The following is a 21,452-nucleotide window of genomic DNA, read 5'->3' on the forward strand; positions in this document are numbered from 1 at the left end:
TCTGCCACGGCCGATTTCTCCACCTGCCCCAACCTGCAATGTCGCTTATGCTCCTTGATCCTGGTGTTAATGGATCGTCCAGTCATCCCGACATAAACTTTTCCGCATGTGCATGGTATGCGGTATATTCCCGACATTGCAAGTGGGTCTCTTTTCTCCTTCGCCGATCTAAGACACTCTTTGATCTTCCTTGTCGGTTTGAAGATCGTCTTTACGCCATGTTTGCGCAATATACGGCCGATTCTGTCCGTCACTCTGGGAATGTATGGCAGAAAGGCCGAACCCGACATTTCTTTTCCTGGTTCCTTACTTCGCCGAGTGTTTGGCTCAGTTACACTTCTAATATAATTTGTGGAGTACCCATTGCTCCTCAGGACAGTTTCCAGGTGTTGCATTTCTCGTTTGAGGTGTTGAGGCTCACATATTACATGCCAGCCACTCGTGCTGGCGAAACGTCAGAAAAATCATTAGATGAACGTCGGCCGAAGAACCCGAGACAGAAGCCAATAGGCAGTTTGTCAACAAGTGGCCACGAAAGCCTCAACAATTTTGTATTAGCCATAGATAATGGTATAAGGGGCGTACAGTATATCTGACCACGCTTTCCTACCCGAGTTTTGCGATAATTAACCCAGTCCGTCCATGAACTGATTTAGTGAGCCGCCGCGTAGGAATTCTTACTACCCGTTATGTCCTCTTACAAGACCGTGTCAGAGCCGCCGGTTCCTGAAAGTGCAATACTATTGTCTATGTTTTACATAATGAAACGGGAAGAACGTTTTTCATGCAAATAACTTTTACATGGGGTGCCATTATGGTGCGGTCATTTAAGAAACACAAAAAAATGAACGTGTTCACGCTGGTTATGAGGTAACTACACTACTAGCCATTAAAATTGCCACACCACGAAGATGACGTGCTACAGACGCGAAATTTAACCGACAGGGAGAAGATGCTGTGATATGCAAATGATTAGCTCTTCAGAGCATTCACACAAGGGTGGCTCCGCTGGTGACACCTACAACGCGTTGACACGAGGAAAGTTTCCAACCGATTTCTCATACACAAACAGCAGTTGACCGACGTTGCCTGGTAAAACGTTGTTGTGATGCCTCGTGTAAGGAGGAGAAATGCGTACCATCACGTTTCCGACTTTGATAATGGTCGGATTGTACCCTATCGCGATTGCGGTTTATCGTATCGCGACATTGCTGCTCGCGTTGGTCGAGATCCAATGATTGTTAGCAGAATATGGAATCGGCGGGTTCAGAAGGGTAATACGGAACGCCGTGCTGGATCCCAACGGCCTCGTATCACTAGCAGTCGAGATGACAGGCATCCTATCCGCATGGCTTTAACGGATCGTGCAGCCACGTCTCGATCCCTGAGTCAACAGATGGAGACGTTTGCAAGACAACAACCATCAGCACGAACAGTTCGACGACGTTTGCAGCAGCATGGACTATCAGCTCGGAGACCATGGCTGCGGTTATCCTTGACGCCCCATCACAGACAGGAGCGCCTGCGATGGTGTACTCGACGACGAACTTGGGTGCGCGAATGGCAAAACGTCATTTTTTCGGATGAATCCAGGTTCTGTTTACAGCATCATGATGGTGGCATCCGTGTTTGGCGACATCGCGGTGAACGCACATTGGAAGCGTGTATTCGTCATCGCCATACTGGCGTATCACCCGACGTGATGGTATGGGACGCCATTGGTTACACGCCTCGGTCACCTCTTGTTCGCATTGACGGCACTTTGAACAGTGGACGTTACATTTCAGATGTGTTACGACCCGTGGCTCTACCCTTCATTCGATTTCTGCGAAACCCTACATTTCAGCAGGATAATGCACGACCGCATGTTGCAGGTGCTGTACGTTTGATTGCTGCCCTGGCAGCACATTCTCCAGATCTCTCATCAATTGAAAACGTCTGGTCAATGGTGGCCGAGCAACTGGCTCGTCACAATACGCCAGTGGCTACTCTTGATGAACTGCAGTATCTTGTTGAAGCTGCATGGGTAGCTGTACTTGTACACGCCATCCAAGCTCTGTTTGACTCAATGCCCAGGCGTATCAAGGCCGTTATTACGGCCAGAGGTGGTTGTTCAGGGTACTGATTTCTCAGGACCTATGCTCCCAAATTGCGTGAAAATGTAATCACATGTCAGTTCTAGTATAATATATTTCTCCAATGAATACCCGTTTATCATCTGCATTTCTTCTTGGTGTAGCAACTTTAATGGCCAGTAGCTATTTAACGGTACGAGAGCGTGGTCTACCGCATGGCTAGATCGAAAGCTATCCTGTCGATTATTGCCAACGATGTCGCACACTCTGTAACTTGAGCGTACAATCGGTGTAGTTCGTATAAGATCGTGCATCTTCGGTTATGCCAAAGTTATTCATTTGTTTATTAATATCAACGTTTCCTGCAATTGTAAAATTAATGAAAAATTTATGACCCGCGGACTACTCCTAATGCCTGAGAGCAAATCGCAACTTTCGTTAGTAAATATTTATGAATAACACTTACTTGATTCGCACCAGAGTAAATGTACTTTCCCCACGTATCGGTTTGCTAACAGTACGAGCGATTTATGCATCGGCACCTCATCCCACCGGCTCTGAAAGCGCCTGATGACCAACTGCCACTTATACCCAGCGTGATAACCTACTGCTTGCTCTTTATTCCGCACGTACTGCAGAACTGATACATTCACTTCACGTATGAAAATAGCGAAACTGGAAATCAAGTAAAATGCGATCTTATCCGCAAATAATGGGTACCTTTCACATCCCCCTTAGTAATTTCTTTTCAAAATTGAGATTTTTTCGTTCAGACGAAATCGGAATTTTGGAAACATTAGAAACGCGGTATCTCTGTTGTTAGGACAGGCCTTTACGCCATAGATCACTTTATTTTATGCCAGTTACTTTAAATATTCTTTTTCTCTGGATGTACGTTGCGTTTATTTTTGGTAGATTTGGATGTTACGGTGGTCAATCCGGTTACAGCAAAGTTGTGGTCACTAATCCCTGTATCTATCATGATGATATCTATTTGCTCAGGACTTTTTGTTGCTAAGAGGTTACGTATGATCTCGCAACGATTTACACTTCGAGTGGGCTCCTGAACTAATTGTTCAAAATAATTTTTTGAGGAAGCATTCAGTACTATTTCGGAAGACATTTTATGCCTACCGCCGGCTTTAAACATGTAGTTTTGCCAACACATCGAAGGTAGATTGGAGCCACGACCAACTATAATTATATGAGTGTGGTACCTATTTGAAATAAGACTCAAGTTTTCTTTGCACTGTTCAGCAACTATATCTTCTGAGTCAGGGAATCGGTAACAGGACAAATTATTAATTTATTCCGGTTGTCAAGTATAGCCTCTACCGTACTAACTCACAGGAACTATCTGCTTCAATTTCAATAGTAAAGGTAAACTACGTCTAGCAGCAATAACACCCCAAGATTAACTGATTTGAACCTGTCCTTTCTGAACACGGTTAGGTTCTTTGTAAAAATTTCGGCTGTACTTACTTCCAGCTTTAGCCAGCTTTTTGTACGTAGAGAAATTTGAGCTTCAGTGCTTTCTGTTGGTGCTTGGAGCTCTGGTTCTTTCCCAGGACAGCTACGACGATGTACAACTACAATACCGATTGTTGCTAGGAATATCTTCCTACGTTTGTCATTCATCCTTTTAGACTGACACCTTTCGGTAGTTTCGCGAGACCCTCTGCCCTAAAAAACTGCCCAGTCCCTTTCACACAGCCCCCGCTACTCGTGTATCCGCTTCCTGTGTGTAGTGGACCTCTCAAGTATAAAACGGAATCCAGAAACCGACCACTCTGTTGCGTAAGTCGAAGAACCTGCAGCCCGCACGGTCGGAGGACCATTTGAACTTCTGATTCAGACCCACCACGTGGTTCCATAGCAAAGGTCTATTCTGTCAACGGTGCTACAGATGGCAAACCCTGGCTTCATCTTGCACGTGAGACCTGCAATATTTACCACTTGAACTAGCCGCACAAACCAGAGAGGATCTCTTCCGACCCAAAGCCACACACATCGTTGGTACCGAGATGAGCCACCACGTACAGCTGTCTGCACCTTGTGCTCTTCATGGCATCCAGAAACATCCTTCACACATCTGGAATGACTCCTCCCAGAATGCACATAGAATACACACTGGGTTCCTTCCCCGTCTTGGCAGCCATATCTCTAATGGGCTGCATTACGTGCCTAATGATGGAACTCCCAACTACCAATAGACCCACCCTCTGTGAATGCCCAAACGTTGTGGACCGAGAGGCTTCCTCTGGAGCAGGAAGAGAGAGACTGCATCTGGCTCAGACACACAGAAAGAACCTGAAATTTGTTCGTCAGGTGAACTGGGAAGGCCCTCTGATCGGTCGCTCGGAAAATCTTTTGCTGCTCACACTCCACCACATGTGAGTGGTCATCCTCAGTGCAAGAGGTGACCAGGGCAGCCACAGCAGTGGACCAGTCAGGGGAAACATAGGATGTGCTGAACCTTCCTCAGATCTCCATGTGTGGGTCCCCAGTGTGATGCCCATTGGTAGCAGGTTCAAGCTGTCCGAGTGAAGCTAACAGTAAATTGAAGCGAACCAGGCTGGCCAAGGCCACTATGGGTCAGGGAGCTCAGTGGCGGTGTGTGAGTGGTCAGCTGCTAGTAACACAACAGTATCTGCAGTGACATTTTATTGCCAGGCGGAATACAAAGAGTAATGTAATTCTCCCCACGACTCACACAGAGATGATCGCAAAGTGAACCAGGAGACGCAGCACTCTCTGTGCTCTTGACTCACTCAGCTCGCATCTCACTTTCTTGAGCCTGTGGCTCTCCATTCTGTTTCGTCTCTGTCAGATATTGTTCTTTGTAATAATAATGACTTTTACATATATGATAATGCATTTATATATTGCTTGTTTTTATTTATTCATTTAACCTTATCAGATTAATGCTTTCAGGATTCCTCTTATACTGGACCACAGTTTGATATGTAATTACAAAACTTTTTACATCACAGTTACTTCAAAAAATCATAATACTTTTAACGTAATGTGTCTGCTTTGTTCCTTCCGCATGCGTTAAACGCTTGCCTGTTACACTCTCGTACTGACATCGTTTTGTAGAACTTAGGTAGAGGTTCCTTTCCTACTTTAGTTCTGAGTGTTCTAGAGATTGTTCCATTATGTAGTTAAATATTTCTGCTTTTCGTTTGTGTGACCATTTCTGCCAAGAATGAAACAGTATTTCCTAAGAAGTTGAACGGGAACGGCCTTTCCGCAGTGGATACACCAGTTCCCGTGAGATCACCCGCTGTCGGGTGTGGCTGGCACTTGGATGGGTGACCATCCAGGCCGCCATGCGCTGTTGCGAGTTTTCGGGGTGCACTCAGCCTCGTGATGCCAATTGAGGAGCTACTTGACCGAATAGTAGCGGCTCCGGTGAAAGAAAACCATCGTAATGACCGGGAGAGCGGTGTGCTGACCACACGCCCCTCCTATCCGCATCCTCAACTGAGGACGACACGGCGGTCGGATGGTCCCGATGGGCCATTTGTGGCCTGGAGACAGAGTGCCTGCCTGCGAAGAAGTTGAACGACTTTACTTTGTTTATTTTCTGGTCATTTATTATTGTTTTGCTGGGCGTTATACATCGTTGCTGTTGTGGATAAAATATGAGCAGCTCTTTCGATTGTTTTCTCGCTATCAGCACTCACAGTCTGACCATAAGCAAAGAGTAATGTCATAGAATAAGTCCTTTTGCTGAAGTCGGGAGTATGAAGACTTACTTTATTTATCCATTGCGCGAGCATGACGCCAGTAAATGTATTAAAAAGAATCTGAGACAAAATGCATCCTTGTATTACTCTCAATGCACTCACGGTACATTTCATGAACAAGAGTCAACTAAAGTCTTACCTTTGGAGTGCTTACATTTCGGACAAAGACACCTGAAGAACACATGTGACATTGAGTGAAGGTTGTTAATGCCAGTAACAAATCATGTTTCGGATATAAAGTTAGCTACCATGTTTCTGAAACTATTTTGCTTTGCTCATTCTTTATGTCTCGTTGTACAACACATAGTTAAGAAGTCCATACAGGAGACCTGTGACGAGCTCAAAAGAGCTGTTATGTTTTTCAAACAGAGACCGTTTTCCTGAAGGAACCTGCAGCAATGCAAGAAAATTAAGAGAAAAGGTCGACTGAATCTGAAACAACGTGATGGACCTCTTTTTACGGGATGTTGCAAATATTTCTTTCAAATAAAGTTCCCGTAATTTTTTGTCTTGCTGTTCTGGGAGCAAAATCGATAACTTTAAACTTAAAAGATACAAACTGAGAGATAATCAAGAGGCTATATAGATTTTTAAAGTTTCCGAAGAGATAACAAAATATGTGTCCTCAGAGAAAAGAGTCTCAATGGCAAAAATGATAATCTTGTAGAGATTAATGGAACAGTGACTAAAATCTTTAAAGACAAAAATAAAGAGTGCCCTCTGAAATAGATTCGTTGATTAATAACTTGCTTAAAAGGTTGCCAGAAAGGTTTGGGGTTATCTCCAGCAAGGAACTGATTAGCGAGGCAAGTTGCTGGATCGCCGCCTCAAAAAACAAGAATTTACATATGACATAACATTCCAGGACTGCTACACGTAACTTACTGCAAAAATGAAAGCGTTGATTGTTCGACAAGAACCAAGACACCTAATTTCTCAAATAGTTACCACAGTAACGCATCAGTATTCTTCAGTCTAGGAGGAATTCAGTGAAACTATCAGTCAACTAGAAGAAAGTGACAACATAGGACACGCAGCATTTGTGGAACTTGACAAATACGTGTCTAAGACGCTATCTCTTAAACTGGTAAGAAACAAGAAAATTGCAGGTTCTGAAAATATGATGTATTCCAGTTACGGCAGTGCGCTGTGAGCTTATCCTTTCAAGCACAGAACATATATGCACCGAGAAAAGAAACCGACTCACTTAAAGTAAAATATATCAAATTTTATTTGTAAATCGTAATACAGATAATTTTTCTTTCTTTGGTACGTATATATCATAATGATTGTCAATGATGACTGTAGACACATAATTACAGTTATATTATATTCTTTTATTGTTTCCAGTAAAAGTGTAAAAATAACAATAACTAGCCTAATTCTTAAAATTCTCTCTCTTGATAAAAATATTTAGTATTTTGTAAAGTTTTTAATTTTTGTAGCAGACGAACCACATAACTTTTAAATCTCAAAACTAGTAGGGACGTAACATAAACTTATTACTCCTCTTTCTCTATTCATTCAAAATAGTGCCATATAGAATAAAAATGCAAAAAGGGAAGGTCTCTTCCTTTTATTTATTTTTGTTAATGAATAATAAGTGGTGAGTTATGAAAAAGAGCTAGTTTATTCCAGTGAGTGAACATTTATGACCCGATCTCTGAAAACAATGGTTTTGCCCATCCTTACTTTAATTGTGAGTTCATATATGGGAAGTTTCAAAGATGGAAGGCCTACAGCCTACTGCCCCAGGACGTACCACGCTTACCACTGATGTATCATTTGTTGCAGCTTCCATACTCCTCTTCGAGTATGAGGACGAGGTACGCGCTTGGGACGTTTCTACAGATGAGACCTACGACGTGGTGCCGAAGAAGGCAAGTATTACAAGACGTTTACCTTACACAAAAGTGCTTCTAGATTGGGTGATGTAGTTGTAAGCTGTAGAAGGCGACAGCACTGTGAGTCACTTCGTTCACAGCTTACACAGCGGTAGAAGAAGAAATATCAAGTTGGCTAGAAACGTTTAGTTTTCTCATGATACCCCGACAATTAGTGTGAAATGTTTTATTATGATATTTTAGTAAATGACATCGATTTCTACACATAACGTTAGGATTTTGCACGAAATAAGCGTTTATGATGTATGATATTTTGTGGGGCGGCGGTTAGAAAATAAATTGTTGGTTATATAAATATGTTTGTTTGAATGTAGAAACACTGCATTTCCCGGCCGATTAACCATATGTGCGGCGGCGGGTGGAATTATTGTTGTTAAAAATGTTCCTATTATTTATGCTGTCTTTTGCCGTTCTCATCACTGGCTCTCTAACTACAATATTGGCAACCAGAAAGTGATTAGCAAAACGTGAAGCCTGTAATTAGAATTCCTAGTGCCCACTTCATCTGAGAATACACTTATAGTTACAGCTTATAGCTCTGAGGAATTAGGAGATTGTCTGGGATTTATAATCAAAGACAGTCGTGAAAAAACGTCCTGTATTCTGAAAGTCACAGATGAAAACAAAAGAATCCACACAATCTGACTAACAGAGCAGTTCAGAGTCTAATGCGCTGATGCAACAATAAATGTCCACATTAAATGTTTAAATGAATGCTCGCCATAATTTGATGATAGGGTTCATCAAACACCACGCTAATTAATGGTAGAATGTCTGTCCCGCGGCGGCACGTGAAAATACGACATACGCAAACTGAAGGTAGATAATTAAAATCATCCCAGAATTAACACTTCACTCGAAAATGATTTCATGGTTACGCGTATCTCGAGTAACTTTAATACGGCATCCGAGGCTGTTTGTAGCAATGATACCGACGCGACGCGACTTCCGATACAGATGGCGTGCTATACAGCGTCTGGAGAGAACTGGGACCTTTTTTCCTCGCGCAGCGTTCTTATATATAAAGCCGCGGTGCGGACGGCTAAGGGAACGCCTGATCAAATCGGCTCTCCCGACTAGCTGCTGGGCTAGTAATGCACCACTTTAAGTTACCTAATAAATCATAGCTTCTCTTGCTGATGGCCGATGAAGCTCTTAATTTAAATGTGCATTCAGCACGCAGGTAAGTATTGATAATAAAATTTTGACGTGGCTTTGTTAAATATTTTGGGCGAGAGAATTAATTTAATTACACAGCACGCAGTAGACGAGCTCTGAACTGGCCCTTTGGAGATACGCTATCGCTATAGTTTTATAGGTATTCAAATGAAACTTCTCACATCCTTATGGTGATAGCGGATCTCCATTCTACTTAAATATAAACATCCTAGCCTTATTTATTAGCCTACTTAATCTATCTTGCTTCCTTAAGTTTTAAGACGAAAACCAGAAAATCATGAATTTCCACTAAAATTTTAATTTGTGAAATCCAAAGTACTGTTTTTATTAAATAGTTATGAAAAATGAATCTAATTATAAATTTTGAAGTCTCTAGCTCTTTTCTGTTGCGCCAATGATTTTTACAGAAAAACGTCCAAATTTCGAAAATGGCTAAAGTTATCGAACTGATATTCAACACATATTAATTTAGTATTACTCCTGACATGCTTGAAACATTTTAGGTTATTTATTTGATTTTTAAAGTATTGCACAACATTTATGACGTCAGAGCTAGTTACAGCAGACTGGCTGGCACACAATGGAAAGACTGATGTTAATTTACTACGGCATGAGTAGGCTGCTTCCCTACATCACCCTCTGCTTAAATTTTTTGTTTTTGAATGTTAATGAATGAATAAAAAAATTTAATTACAAAAGGGGAAGCAAGAGTACAGTTTAACTTCCTATGAAAATTTAAAATTGAAATGTAAACATGTAGAAACATTAAAAGAAAACTGATTACCTACATTAATTATTTAAATTGCGGGCATGTTCACTGCCTCTTAAGCAACATTATTACTCAAAATTTAAGCAAAGTCAATGAAACACTTTGGCATACATATTGCCTTAGACCAACAAACACATAAAAGATGTAAAATTATGAAAATCTTAAATCCATTAAATACATTTTTACATACATAAATTCAAAGAAAATAACATGATACATAAACAGATGATTATCTCTTAGCAGTCTTTTCTAAACCGGAAAGAAAATTTCACAAATAATTTTTACACACGTGGTTGTAGCCGCTTTGGCTGGCGTTCTACACTTCCATTCACAAGGGTAGAGGAGGGGAAGTTGCTATGGTGTGCGTCCTTCACGTTCACTCTAAATTACATGGGGAAAGGGGAGGGGACACTGTGAGTTGTGTCCAAGTCACTCCACGCTTTCACGCAGCTACCAGGCTGCCATTATCTGGTTTGTCCTGTAGAACAAACAAAAAGAGTGCCTCAGACTCTGTTCACTTAACATCTAAGGGTGGGTCACAATGAAATGGGGATATATATATTTTTTCCTTCAATATTTTGCTGGAACAAAGTTAACAGAACCTTTTTAATTTTACTCTCACGGTTACTTAACTGTCATAAAATCGGTAAACAAATGGCTCAAAACGCCGTTAGTCACGTACTAGAGAAAATTTATGCTCAAGGCATACAATCACGAATCCTATTTAATCTGAATTTATTATTTCTGCGCCGGAACACTGAACCAATGCTCGGTACATTCCTGATACATTTGTATTTTATTCATTTAGCTGACTCATCTTCGATTACCTTATTCTTAGAGATAGTATGAGTATATTTGATTAGTAGTTGTTTTCTCAGCTTCTTTGTACATGTGAGTAACTTTTGGTAATAGTACAGTTCTGAGTGTTCAAAACACATTACGTTTAGTTGACTACTAACTTCACCTATTGGTCCTCTGCTGCTGTGTCAGTTCCACATCTGAAATTATGTACTTACTTACTTTGAAGTGTATCTATGCTGAGCTATCAATAATGTTTCACGTCTGTCATTATGTTACTTATTTACTTTGCTAGTGTATGAGCTTAAGTAATACTCACTCTATTAACATTTAAAGCATAGGATAGCACATTTATTGTATACCTATAGTGTATTGCAGCTGATCAGTTTGCTCACGTGGCAATCCATTTCCACTCGATCGGACGCTGAAACCACATGTAGTCTCTCTCGACCTACCACTAAAGCGCATCAAGTAATTATGGACGAGCGTAATGCTAAATTCCTTAAACCTATAGGACACCATGAGCTGCTCTGTCTCATCTAACATAAGGGTACCTATGGTCGCATTCACGCCTCCAACTCATAACCTCAATACGTGTAGGTGTGTCCTGTCACACACTACACCAAATAACGGCCAGCTCCAACCTTATAAATACTTCAGGGTCGTGTCCTTCACGTCTCAACCACAAACACTGTTCAATTCTATTATACTGCCATTCCTTGCTACACAATGTGAGTTTATTCTTACAACTTATCTGCATACTTTTCATAACACTAAGCACTCTCTTTTACTATTAATTAGTTAGCTCTACAGCATACAATAGATTTCACTGCCACTTCAGATCCTGCTTGAACACGAATTTGTACATCTTTTTTAAATCACTGTTGGTGGACCATTTCCAATAAAACAACACTTTATACTTATAATATTACCAGGGTTCTATACATAATTGTTACTCAAATACCTTTGTATCTTGATTACGCCATACTTCTCTATTGTTTATGTCACTATTAGGTTTGTCACATTAGGTATTTTTCTTCACTAATCGGTGGATAGAATGGTTACAGAACTCATGGCTTGTTAGTCATGATGGAAAATTTAATGTGTCGGAAAGAATAGGTCGAAATTTTTGTGGATAGGAAAGATGAAGAATGAGTGAGACCTGAAAAGGAAAGAAGATCTCACACAGCTGGGACTGCACAGCTGCCACACTGTGTAGAGGTTACAGAACAACCTCCTCCCTACAGCATTCATTAGTTTCAGAAATTTTTCGTATTGGAAGGAAGGGGTCGAAATTTTTGTGGACAGGAAAGATGAAGAATGAGTGAGATCTGAAATGGGAAAGAAGATCTCACACAGCTGGGACTGCACAGCTGCCACACTGTGTAGAGGTTACAGAACAACCTCCTCCCTACAGCATTCATTAGCTTATTAAAATTTTTATATTGGAGAGAAGGGGTCGAAATTTTTGTAGACAGGAAAGATGAAGAATGAGTGAGACCTGAAATGGGAAAGAAGATCTCACACAGCTGGGACTGCACAGCTGCCACACTGTGTAGAGGTTACAGAACAACCTCCTCCCTACAGCATTCATTGGTTTCAGAAAATTTTCATATTGGAAAGAAGGGGTCGAAATTTTTGTGGATAGGAAAGATGAAGATTGAGTGAGACCTGAAATGGGAAAGAAGATCTCACACAGCTGGGACTGCACAGCTGCCACACTGTGTAGAGGTTACAGAACAACCTCCTCCCTACAGCATTCATTAGTTTCAGAAAATTTTCGTAATGGAAAGAAGGGGTCGAAATTTTTGTAGATAGGAAAGATGAAGAGTGAGTGAGACCTGAAATGGGAAAGAAGATCTCACACAGCTGGGACTGCACAGCTGCCACACTGTGTAGAGGTTACAGAACAACCTCCTCTCTACAGCATTCATTATTTAATGCTGGCTTAATAGTCATGCCGGAAGATTTTAGTATTTGAGAATAAGAGCCGAAATTTTGGTGGATAGGAAAGATGAAGAATGAGTGAGACCTGAAATGGAAAGAAGATCTCACACAGCTGGGACTGCACAGCTGCCACACTGTGTAGAGGTTACAGAACAACCTCCTCCCTACAACATTCATTGTTTAATGCTGGCTTGATAACCATAACGGAAAATTTAATGCGTTGGAAAGAATAGGTCGAAATTTTTGGGGACAGGAAAGATGAAGAGTGAGTGAGACCTGAAAAGGAAAGAAGATCTCACACAGCTGGGACTGCACAGCTGCCACACTGTGTAGAGGTTACAGAACAACCTCCTCCCTACAGCATTCATTCATAACCTTTGACCACGACACGTCGATCTGAAAATACTTTATGATGCCTTTTTAGAACCTGTCTCAGTTCTTCCTTCTGATTAGCTGAAATTTTATCGATTTCCTGCAATTTAGCTTCTATTTTGTCTAAAATAATTGCTTCTTCTTCTTCTGTGTTCAGCTTACTGTTACTAAGATTAACACTTTCGTCCCAATACCTCCTATTTTTCAGAACTCGTACAGGCAGCTCCCAATTGTCATCATTAGTTACTACATGTTCATCAATAAAAGGTATCGTAATTACTCCAGTTATCGGCAAGACCATTTTTAACTGGCTTCTTTCAAAATCAACAACACTCTGATATTTTGACAAGAAATCTATGCCAATTAAAACCTCAATACTGAGATTGTTTACAATTAAACATGGATGATCAATTAAATTACCATTAATGTTAAAGGGCAGCAAAGCTTCTTGCTTTACCGTTTTTGACACCTTTCCAGTAGCACCAATTATTCTTAGTCCTGATACCCTCATTACTGTAAGCTTGTCTTTACCAGGTAATGCATCAAAGAAGGACTGAGATATTGCACTCACCTCACTTCCACTGTCTAAGAGACAACGTACATTGATACCCAACATATTCACTATTATTATAGGGTGGCTTATTCTAGGTTGTACAGGTGGTTCCTCAAACTCATCCAATAGCTCCTTTTGGATTTGTCTCCAACTAAAGTGATCGACATCTGTCTTCATTACATTTAGGTCACAGTGTGTAGGGGTTTCCTGAATTACATTTTCAGCTGCCTTTTCCAGTCAGTCTATTAATTTCAAGTCGAAACACCGCACGACTTCATTAAATTTAGTTTGCTGAACATGACCCAAATTACTGTAGTCTGAGCGATTCTGCGCCTCCAGACCGGGCATAACACTAGTTACAGCTAAACCACTTTCACCATTATCGTCGGTTTCCTTCTCCAGTGACAACTGGTCACAGCTACTGGGTTCATCGACCCCCAACAGGCTACCCTCTACATTCTCACTTACCTCCTGTCCTAAATCTATTAGTACAGTATCAAAATCCTGCACAGGCACTTTAGATAAGAGCACATCATTCTCATTGTAAATATAAGCATGAATTTCTTCTGCTTCTTCACCTGACAATTCAGTATTTTGTAGCCCTTCCCTATCGTTACACTGCTGCGCCTTCTCTTTCTCTTCCCACTTAGAAAGCGTCTCTAACACGGTATCTATAAAATACTGTGAGTGATCTAATATTTCTGTTGTATTCTTAGATGCTACCGACTCTTCATCCACATGTTCAGTCTGAGTATTCTGATCTGTCTTACCAATTCCCGTAACTACTGGCTTAGGAAAAGTAACCGCCTGGTGAGCGCCAGTGTCCTCATAGACAGGAACTAGTTTTCCTGCCTCTGCCTACTACTGTTTCCTTTATTTTCATTATAATTAACTGGCACAGCATTGTCTTCTGCACTGTTGTTTACCTGCATAATTTTGTTTGTAACAAAATTATTATCATTTGGATGCCATTGTTGGTTCTGATAATTATTTCTCCAATTCCTACCTCTCTTAGGATGGCGAACACCTACTGTTCTGATGTTTACATCGCCATTTTGCTCGTTCCTAAAATTACTACTAGTGTTATTAGCATTTCTGTTATTACGTGCTTGCTCCTCATTGGCAGCAACACGTTCTACACGTTCCAAATATTCAATGAAACGATCCAGATTGTCTCTAGGGGCAGATATAATTCTAGTTTGCCAATACCATGGCAGTTTGGCTTCAAGACCTAGTATTATCATTTCAGGTTTCAGCTTTTCGTCCAAATGTGACAAACGTGAAATCCATGACCTAGCAAACTCTTTAATTGATTCCTTGCCTGAAATGAAGCGTTTTCCACTCCAAAATTCTCTCAACACTTCATTTTGCTTATTGCTAGACCAATACTCATTAATGAAGGCTGTTTTAAACTCCGCTAATGTTTTACACTTCAACATAACATCAGCTGACCAACGCATGGCGTCACCTGCTAAAAGGCTTCTAATAAATGAGATTTTATCTCGTTCAGACCAAGTTGGTGGAATCACATCTTCAAAATCGTTCCAGAAATCTAGCGGGTGAATATTTTTATCTGGATCGAACCGCAGGAACTGCCGACACCCGATAAAAGCGGCGTTTGCAGCTACAACTTGTTGTATACTACCATTACCAGAAGTTAATGAAGCTACTTTACTCTCAATGTTAGCAATGTTAGTACTAATATTTTCTACTTTCATTTCAACATTATCTACTCTTTGCACAATATGAGTAGTATCAGTTTTGATTGCGTCTACTTCTGCTTGACATATGTTTACTTTTATATTAACATCTTTAAATCTATCTGAGCACAGTTCAGATTCCGCCTCGATCTTTTCTGTTAACTTGTGCTCCAGCTTCGCATCTTCCATTTGGAAGTCTTTTCGAACCTCAGCAACTTCGGATTTTACTGTTTTATACATTTCAGAAAATTGTTGAGCAACCTTTTTCTTAATATCCTCGTGATTGTAATCAATTTTATAATTCAAACTCTCTAGATCCTCTTTCAACTTATTGCAACCAGCCTTGAAGGTATCGTCCATTACCTCCAATCGTTTATTAAAATTAGTTTGGCTGGCCACAATCTCATACTTTAATTCAGCATTATTGGATTCTAATTTATTGTCCATTGCCTCAAATCGTTTATTAAAATTTATTTGGCTGGCCAAAATTTCAGACTTTAATTCAGCATTGCTGGTAGCTATTGCTTGTAATATAACATTTAAATCAATAGCCCCAGTATCTTTAGGTTGCTCACTAGCTGGCTTTTTATCACACTCAGGTGACGAAAAACTAGCTCCAATACCAGAATCATCAAAACTAAATGAAACTTCAGATTGATTAGTCATAGCTAACTTCTCCTTCTTAAACTCTACCATCTCTGATGACTGTTTCGTTTTTAACTCATCAGATAAACTATCATCCAATAAATTAACAATTTCTGATTTCTGCTTTACTACAGGGGTCTCTATTATTGAATCATTGGCCCTTTTCACACTACTGCCAGGAGACAATACTTCATATTTCACCTCAACATTACTATTTTCATACATATTTACACTTGAACCGTTGTCTCGATTTACAGTTTCCTCAACAGACATAGGTTCTGATATAAGTTTAACCTCAGATTCTTTTGGCGGTTCCATCGCCAACAGTCTTTTAGTGCAGGTTAGTAAAGTTTTTAACAGCTTTCCACTTAACTTAGTTCCTTCTGCAAGACGTATGGCGTTGCCGGCGAGGTGTACCAGGATTACTGATGCGACGGAGCTCGCTGAATTGCAGATGGCACTCCGACGGCTGTAGTGTGTTTGCGTGGCCCGCAACTGCAGGCGCGACTCCGGCTGCTCCGGCAGACGACTGCGATGAGGCGAAATTGGCATCTCGCGATGCTGGCAGCGCCGCTAGACTCAGTGCCAGCTCCGTTAATCCCGATGCGCCGTTAATCCAATTGCGTCGTCCACATACACACGTAAAACTTTCACTGTTCTATTACTCAGTTGCGTGTCGCATTTCACTCGCGAATTCCAATATTTAAAAATCACTTTCACTTTACTCAGTTTGTTTCGTATTTTTCCCGGCCGATGCACAATATGTGGGGCGGCGGTTAGAAAATAAATTGTTGGTTATATAAATATGTTTGTTTGAATGTAGAAACACTGCATTTCCCGGCCGATTAACCATATGTGCGGCGGCGGGTGGAATTATTGTTGTTAAAAATGTTCCTATTATTTATGCTGTCTTTTGCCGTTTTCATCACTGGCTCTCTAACTACAATATTGGCAACCAGAAAGTGATTAGCAAAACGTGAAGCCTGTAATTAGAATTCCTAGTGCCCACTTCATCTGAGAATACACTTATAGTTACAGCTTATAGCTCTGAGGAATTAGGAGATTCTCTGGGATTTATAATCAAAACCAGTCGTGATAAAACGTCCTGTATTCTGAAAGTCACAGATGAAAACAAAAGAATCCACACAATCTGACTAACAGAGCAGTTCAGAGTCTAATGCGCTGATGCAACAATAAATGTCCACATTAAATGTTTAAATGAATGATCGCCATAATTTGATGATAGAGTTCATCAAACGCCACGCTAATTAATGGTAGAAAGTCTGTCCCGCGGCGGCACGTGGAAATACGACATACGCAAACTGAAGGTAGATAATTAAAATCATCCCAGAATTAACACTTCACTCGAAAATGATTTCATGGTTACGCGTATCTCGAGTAACTTTAATACGGCATCCGAGGCTGTTTGTAGCAATGATACCGACGCGACGCGACTTCCGATACAGATGGCGTGCTATACAGCGTCTGGAGAGAACTGGGGACTTTTTTCCTCGCGCAGCATTCTTATATATAAATATACATCTTCCAACTACATCAGCCCTCCATATTCGCTGCAATAACTACATAAAAATATTACTCCAGGCTTCTTGGCCTCTCTGTTCATCATATTTCACATCATTTATTCGAACAACTATCTCCTCATGTAGTTATTTCTTTATATGCCATCCTAATTACAAGCTGATACATTACTTCAACTTTCTTACAACAGTTTGATATTTTCATGCCTCATAAAACAACTCTATAAGATTACACAAACTCTTGTTTGACCAATTAGCTTCCCACCACATTTTATAAACATTAGCTGTCTGATCTGGTTCTCATTTTATTACTTCTGGCACTAATAATTTTGCAATGTACTGACACTAAGCTGATTTTTGACTTATTGATTCTCTGACATCTCACGCTCTACATCAACATTAACTACTTATCCTTATTTTAAGTCAACTATAAATATGCTACATGGTTCCTCACTGAATTACTTGGATGTCCACTACCAATCCCAACTACTACACACTAACTTTCTTAACCTAAGGATAGAGAAAGATGGTAGAGGAGTGAAACTTGAAATAAGAAATAAAGTCTCACCCAGCTGGGAGTGTACCAGTCGCCACTTGGTATAGCAGCAAAAGAGTTGCTAGCTCCCTACACCTAACTTTCTTCAATTCGTACCTCTTGATCCCTTTGTCTATCATCTCTTCTCTCACAATTGCTGTCATTATCATCATCATCTCTCCCATGATTGTGGTGAAACTGTTGACCATTGCCATGGTTCCTACGTCCATTACCCTCACCTCTACCTCTGTAATTTCGTGGGCCATTAAACTGACTTTAATGATTCTCTAGTTTCTTGTAAACCTTTCTCTAATGATTTGCGGAATATTTCTTCCCTTTCTCTAGTTTCTTGTAAACCTTCCTCTAATGATTTGCGGAATATTTCTTCCCTTTCTCTAGCTTCTTGTAAACCTTCCTTTATTGTTGCCTTGGTTTCCTTTAGCAAGTCTGCTAACATCGACCGTATATCTGCACCCTCTGAAACTGGCTTATCTCTTGTCGTTTGTCCCGGTGTGTCAGGGTAACTAGTTGAATGTGCTAATGGGCTTTCTAATGACAATCCATAATCACTGATTCCTGAATCATCTCTGTCTTCCTGTCCTATCCCTTTCCTTTCAACTACTGCCTCACAAACCTGCTTATCTTCAGTAGACATGTTTGGTTTATTTTTAATGCACAGGCAAGTAACATAAAATAACCTCTAGTAACCCAAAACACTCCTGATTACCGCTAAACTAATCACACAGTAACTGTAGTATCTTCAGTTAATCCCAAAATTGATACAATACGTATGAGTACTGAACATAACGACTCTCAAAACCTAATAATTTCAAATATCAATTTTCACATACAAAGCTTATGTAAAATGTTTTAAATAAGACAAATCACACCATTCATTAAATCTATAAATGTAAAATCTCCAAAAATAATGAGCATATCTGTATAATCACCATTTAGACAGCGCAGTATGCATAAATAAGTATGCTATATTTCAGAATATGTTTCGCAAACTTTTCGGAAATTACTGTAATTGGGCACTTGTCCTAAGGCAAAACACAGTTTAACACTGTTTATTTATCGTGAAGACAGTGTACTGCAATTTAATGTTATGCTAACCAGTTGTCTTCACTCACCAACTGACGTTACCACGAGTCGCGATGTTTTGACGTTTGAAGTGGGCGTGGCGCTGTACTGCCGCTGGAGCCGCGTGAAGTCGCGCTGAAAATCTGTGGCGAGTCGTCGTAGTTCTCAGTCGGCCGCTCCGTGGCGCTGCAGGCGGACGTAATTTGTAGTTCGGCCGCTAGATGCCGGGTTGGCGCTCGGTGTCTCAAAGTCGCGCTGGCCACTGTCCAGTGTAGTGCGTCTGTGTCTGACCTACTCCTTGCACAGGTAGTTGGGATGATGTGTGAAATCACCTCGCGGATCGAAGCTCTTTGGCGCAGCTGCTGCACGGGTCTGCGTGACATCATTCAACAATTGCGTCGCCACATAAATTGTCGCCTGCATAACAGTTTATGGGCCCACATGAAGTTGCTCGATTTTCATTATTCAAAAGGCAATTTCGGTCATAACATTACTACTAAACAATTCTTTAAAAGCTTCCATGACGAATTCTTAGCTCGTTTTGTTGTGGTAATGTTCACACGTGTCTTACTTTAGTGTTCACTTTTCACAGTTTTTTGTGCGGATCTACGCGTTTGCACATTATAACACAGTTTATCGACACTATTACTCTTATCTAATATGGCGAGAAAAACAGTTTATTCACAATCGTAAGATGCTATTACTTCGTATTGTTCAAGATGCACTGTTTCTTGTCGCGATTTTAAAGTTTATACTCTGTCTTCATCCGAAATTGGAAAATATTTTCTCTCGTTAAGCAAGATAAAATTACCTATTGTTCTTACTATTCGTCTGAAGATTGCACTTGTCCTTTCACGGTAAGCCAAGGTGTAACACCTCCGTTTATTTATCCCGACCTGATCTGATCGAATAGCAGCCCAATATTTATTATTAATATGACCGTGTACCTAATGGGGCTGGTAATCGGAATTGACTGCTACGGAAGCTGTTACTTTCCAGTTCGTCCTGTTCAATACTGTAATAATGAAATGTCAGGTAACAAGAAAAACACCAACACAGTTTCACTAATTACGGACCTATATTCTTCTCAAAAACACAAAAAAGGAGACAGCCACTGCCTTCGTCATACATATCTAATTACGGCTAATCTCAGCACAGGCTTCTTCATTTTCCATTATCGTCACACGCCAATCCATCACTGCATCCAACACTGCAATCCAACACTGCAATCCAAGGTGATGCCGGCGCGGTAGACGCGAAACCAAATATCGTCCCTAGAAATGTCACTGATCACTTTCGTAATAATACTTCTTCACCTTCCCGGTATTATTCTAGTACAAAGGGGTCCAACCACGGCGATGGCGACTCCCTTCTCCGTTAAAGCCTTGTATTTCGACAAAGACCTCCACACACCTCTACCCGCAACATGGCACTGGCTCAACTCCACACTCGCTCTCGCAACACGACACAATCGATTGTTCGCCCTATTGACCTGTGCCGAGTGCAAATTTATAGTAAGGGCCTACGGACCCCTTACAAACTGTTGGTCGCGAAATGGAAAATACAGTGAAAATCTGATGAAACTTTGCACAGATGTGTTGAACACTGTGTCTAGTACGCCCGTCGATCACGTCATGTCACTCTTTTCAGTTCTGAGCTCACAGCGAGAACGTAAAGATGACTAGAAATCAGCGTCTCCCGCCAAGTATGAGGGCCTGGCGAAAGATTTCGCCTGAAGCTATGCAATCCACATAACATAACTGTCATGCGGTTCGTTCTACACGACAATTCTCGGCCACACTCTGCAGGGACAATGAAGATGTTACTGCTGCGTTTTCGTTGCGAAGTGTTTGATTACCCACAATACAGCCCGTAATTGGCCCCCCCTGAGGTTCATCTCTGCTCAAATGAACCGCTGGCTATGGAGACAATATTTTGACACAGACAACGAGCTGCAGTCCAGAGTAGAAAATTGTCGAAAAGCTCTGGCGGCTGTCTTCTATAACGAGGGAATTGAAAAGTTGGTACAACGCTACGACAGATGTCTAAGTCTGAGCGGCGACTGTGTAGAGTAGCTGGAAGGTGTAGCTAACCGCTGCAAATAAAACAGTTTTGATTTTCACTATGGTTTCCATTTCGCGACCTATCGTTCCTTACTTTCCCAATAGCCCTCGTATCTTGTTGCTTAGTTGTTGGTGATATTTTCAGAAATGTGACCCTATTCATATGTCATCACAATTATACATTTTCTCTGTAGAAGGACATGCACAGTAACTATTTTCACGTCGTCTGTGCTGTATATAAACGAGTAATGATACCTAGACAATATCATTGCAATAGCAAATTGCATGCAGAGGGGGGTCTTGTGTCTCAAATAAACATATTTTAAAATAACCTTCCCCCACCAGCCAAGTGTCGAAAAAAGTTATTTCATTCTGAAGACGAAACTTTTGCTTGAATCGTGAATGGCGCGCGGAAAGTGGAGAGAAAATCTGTTGGACAACCTACGCAATTTCTCGTTGCACTCATTTCGTGGTACGCATATGGGAGACGGTAATACATGGCCCACAAGAGTTAGAAGAATTGACAAAGGGATCGTCGT

The 21,452-nt window shown here is 40.8% G+C and overlaps 1 protein-coding gene across 1 annotated transcript in view; it reads left to right on the plus strand.

The window, feature by feature from the left end:
* LOC126262316 (venom dipeptidyl peptidase 4-like) overlaps positions 1 to 21,452 on the plus strand; it is a 315,546-nt gene that overhangs the window by 58,141 nt on the left and 235,953 nt on the right. The window contains exon 3 of the mRNA XM_049958868.1: positions 7,622 to 7,707. Coding sequence (XP_049814825.1) covers positions 7,622 to 7,707 — 86 coding nt within the window. The remainder of the gene's footprint in view (positions 1 to 7,621; positions 7,708 to 21,452) is intronic.

Source organism: Schistocerca nitens, chromosome 6, assembly GCF_023898315.1.
Source record: "Schistocerca nitens isolate TAMUIC-IGC-003100 chromosome 6, iqSchNite1.1, whole genome shotgun sequence".
Taxonomy (NCBI): Eukaryota; Metazoa; Arthropoda; class Insecta; order Orthoptera; family Acrididae; genus Schistocerca; species Schistocerca nitens.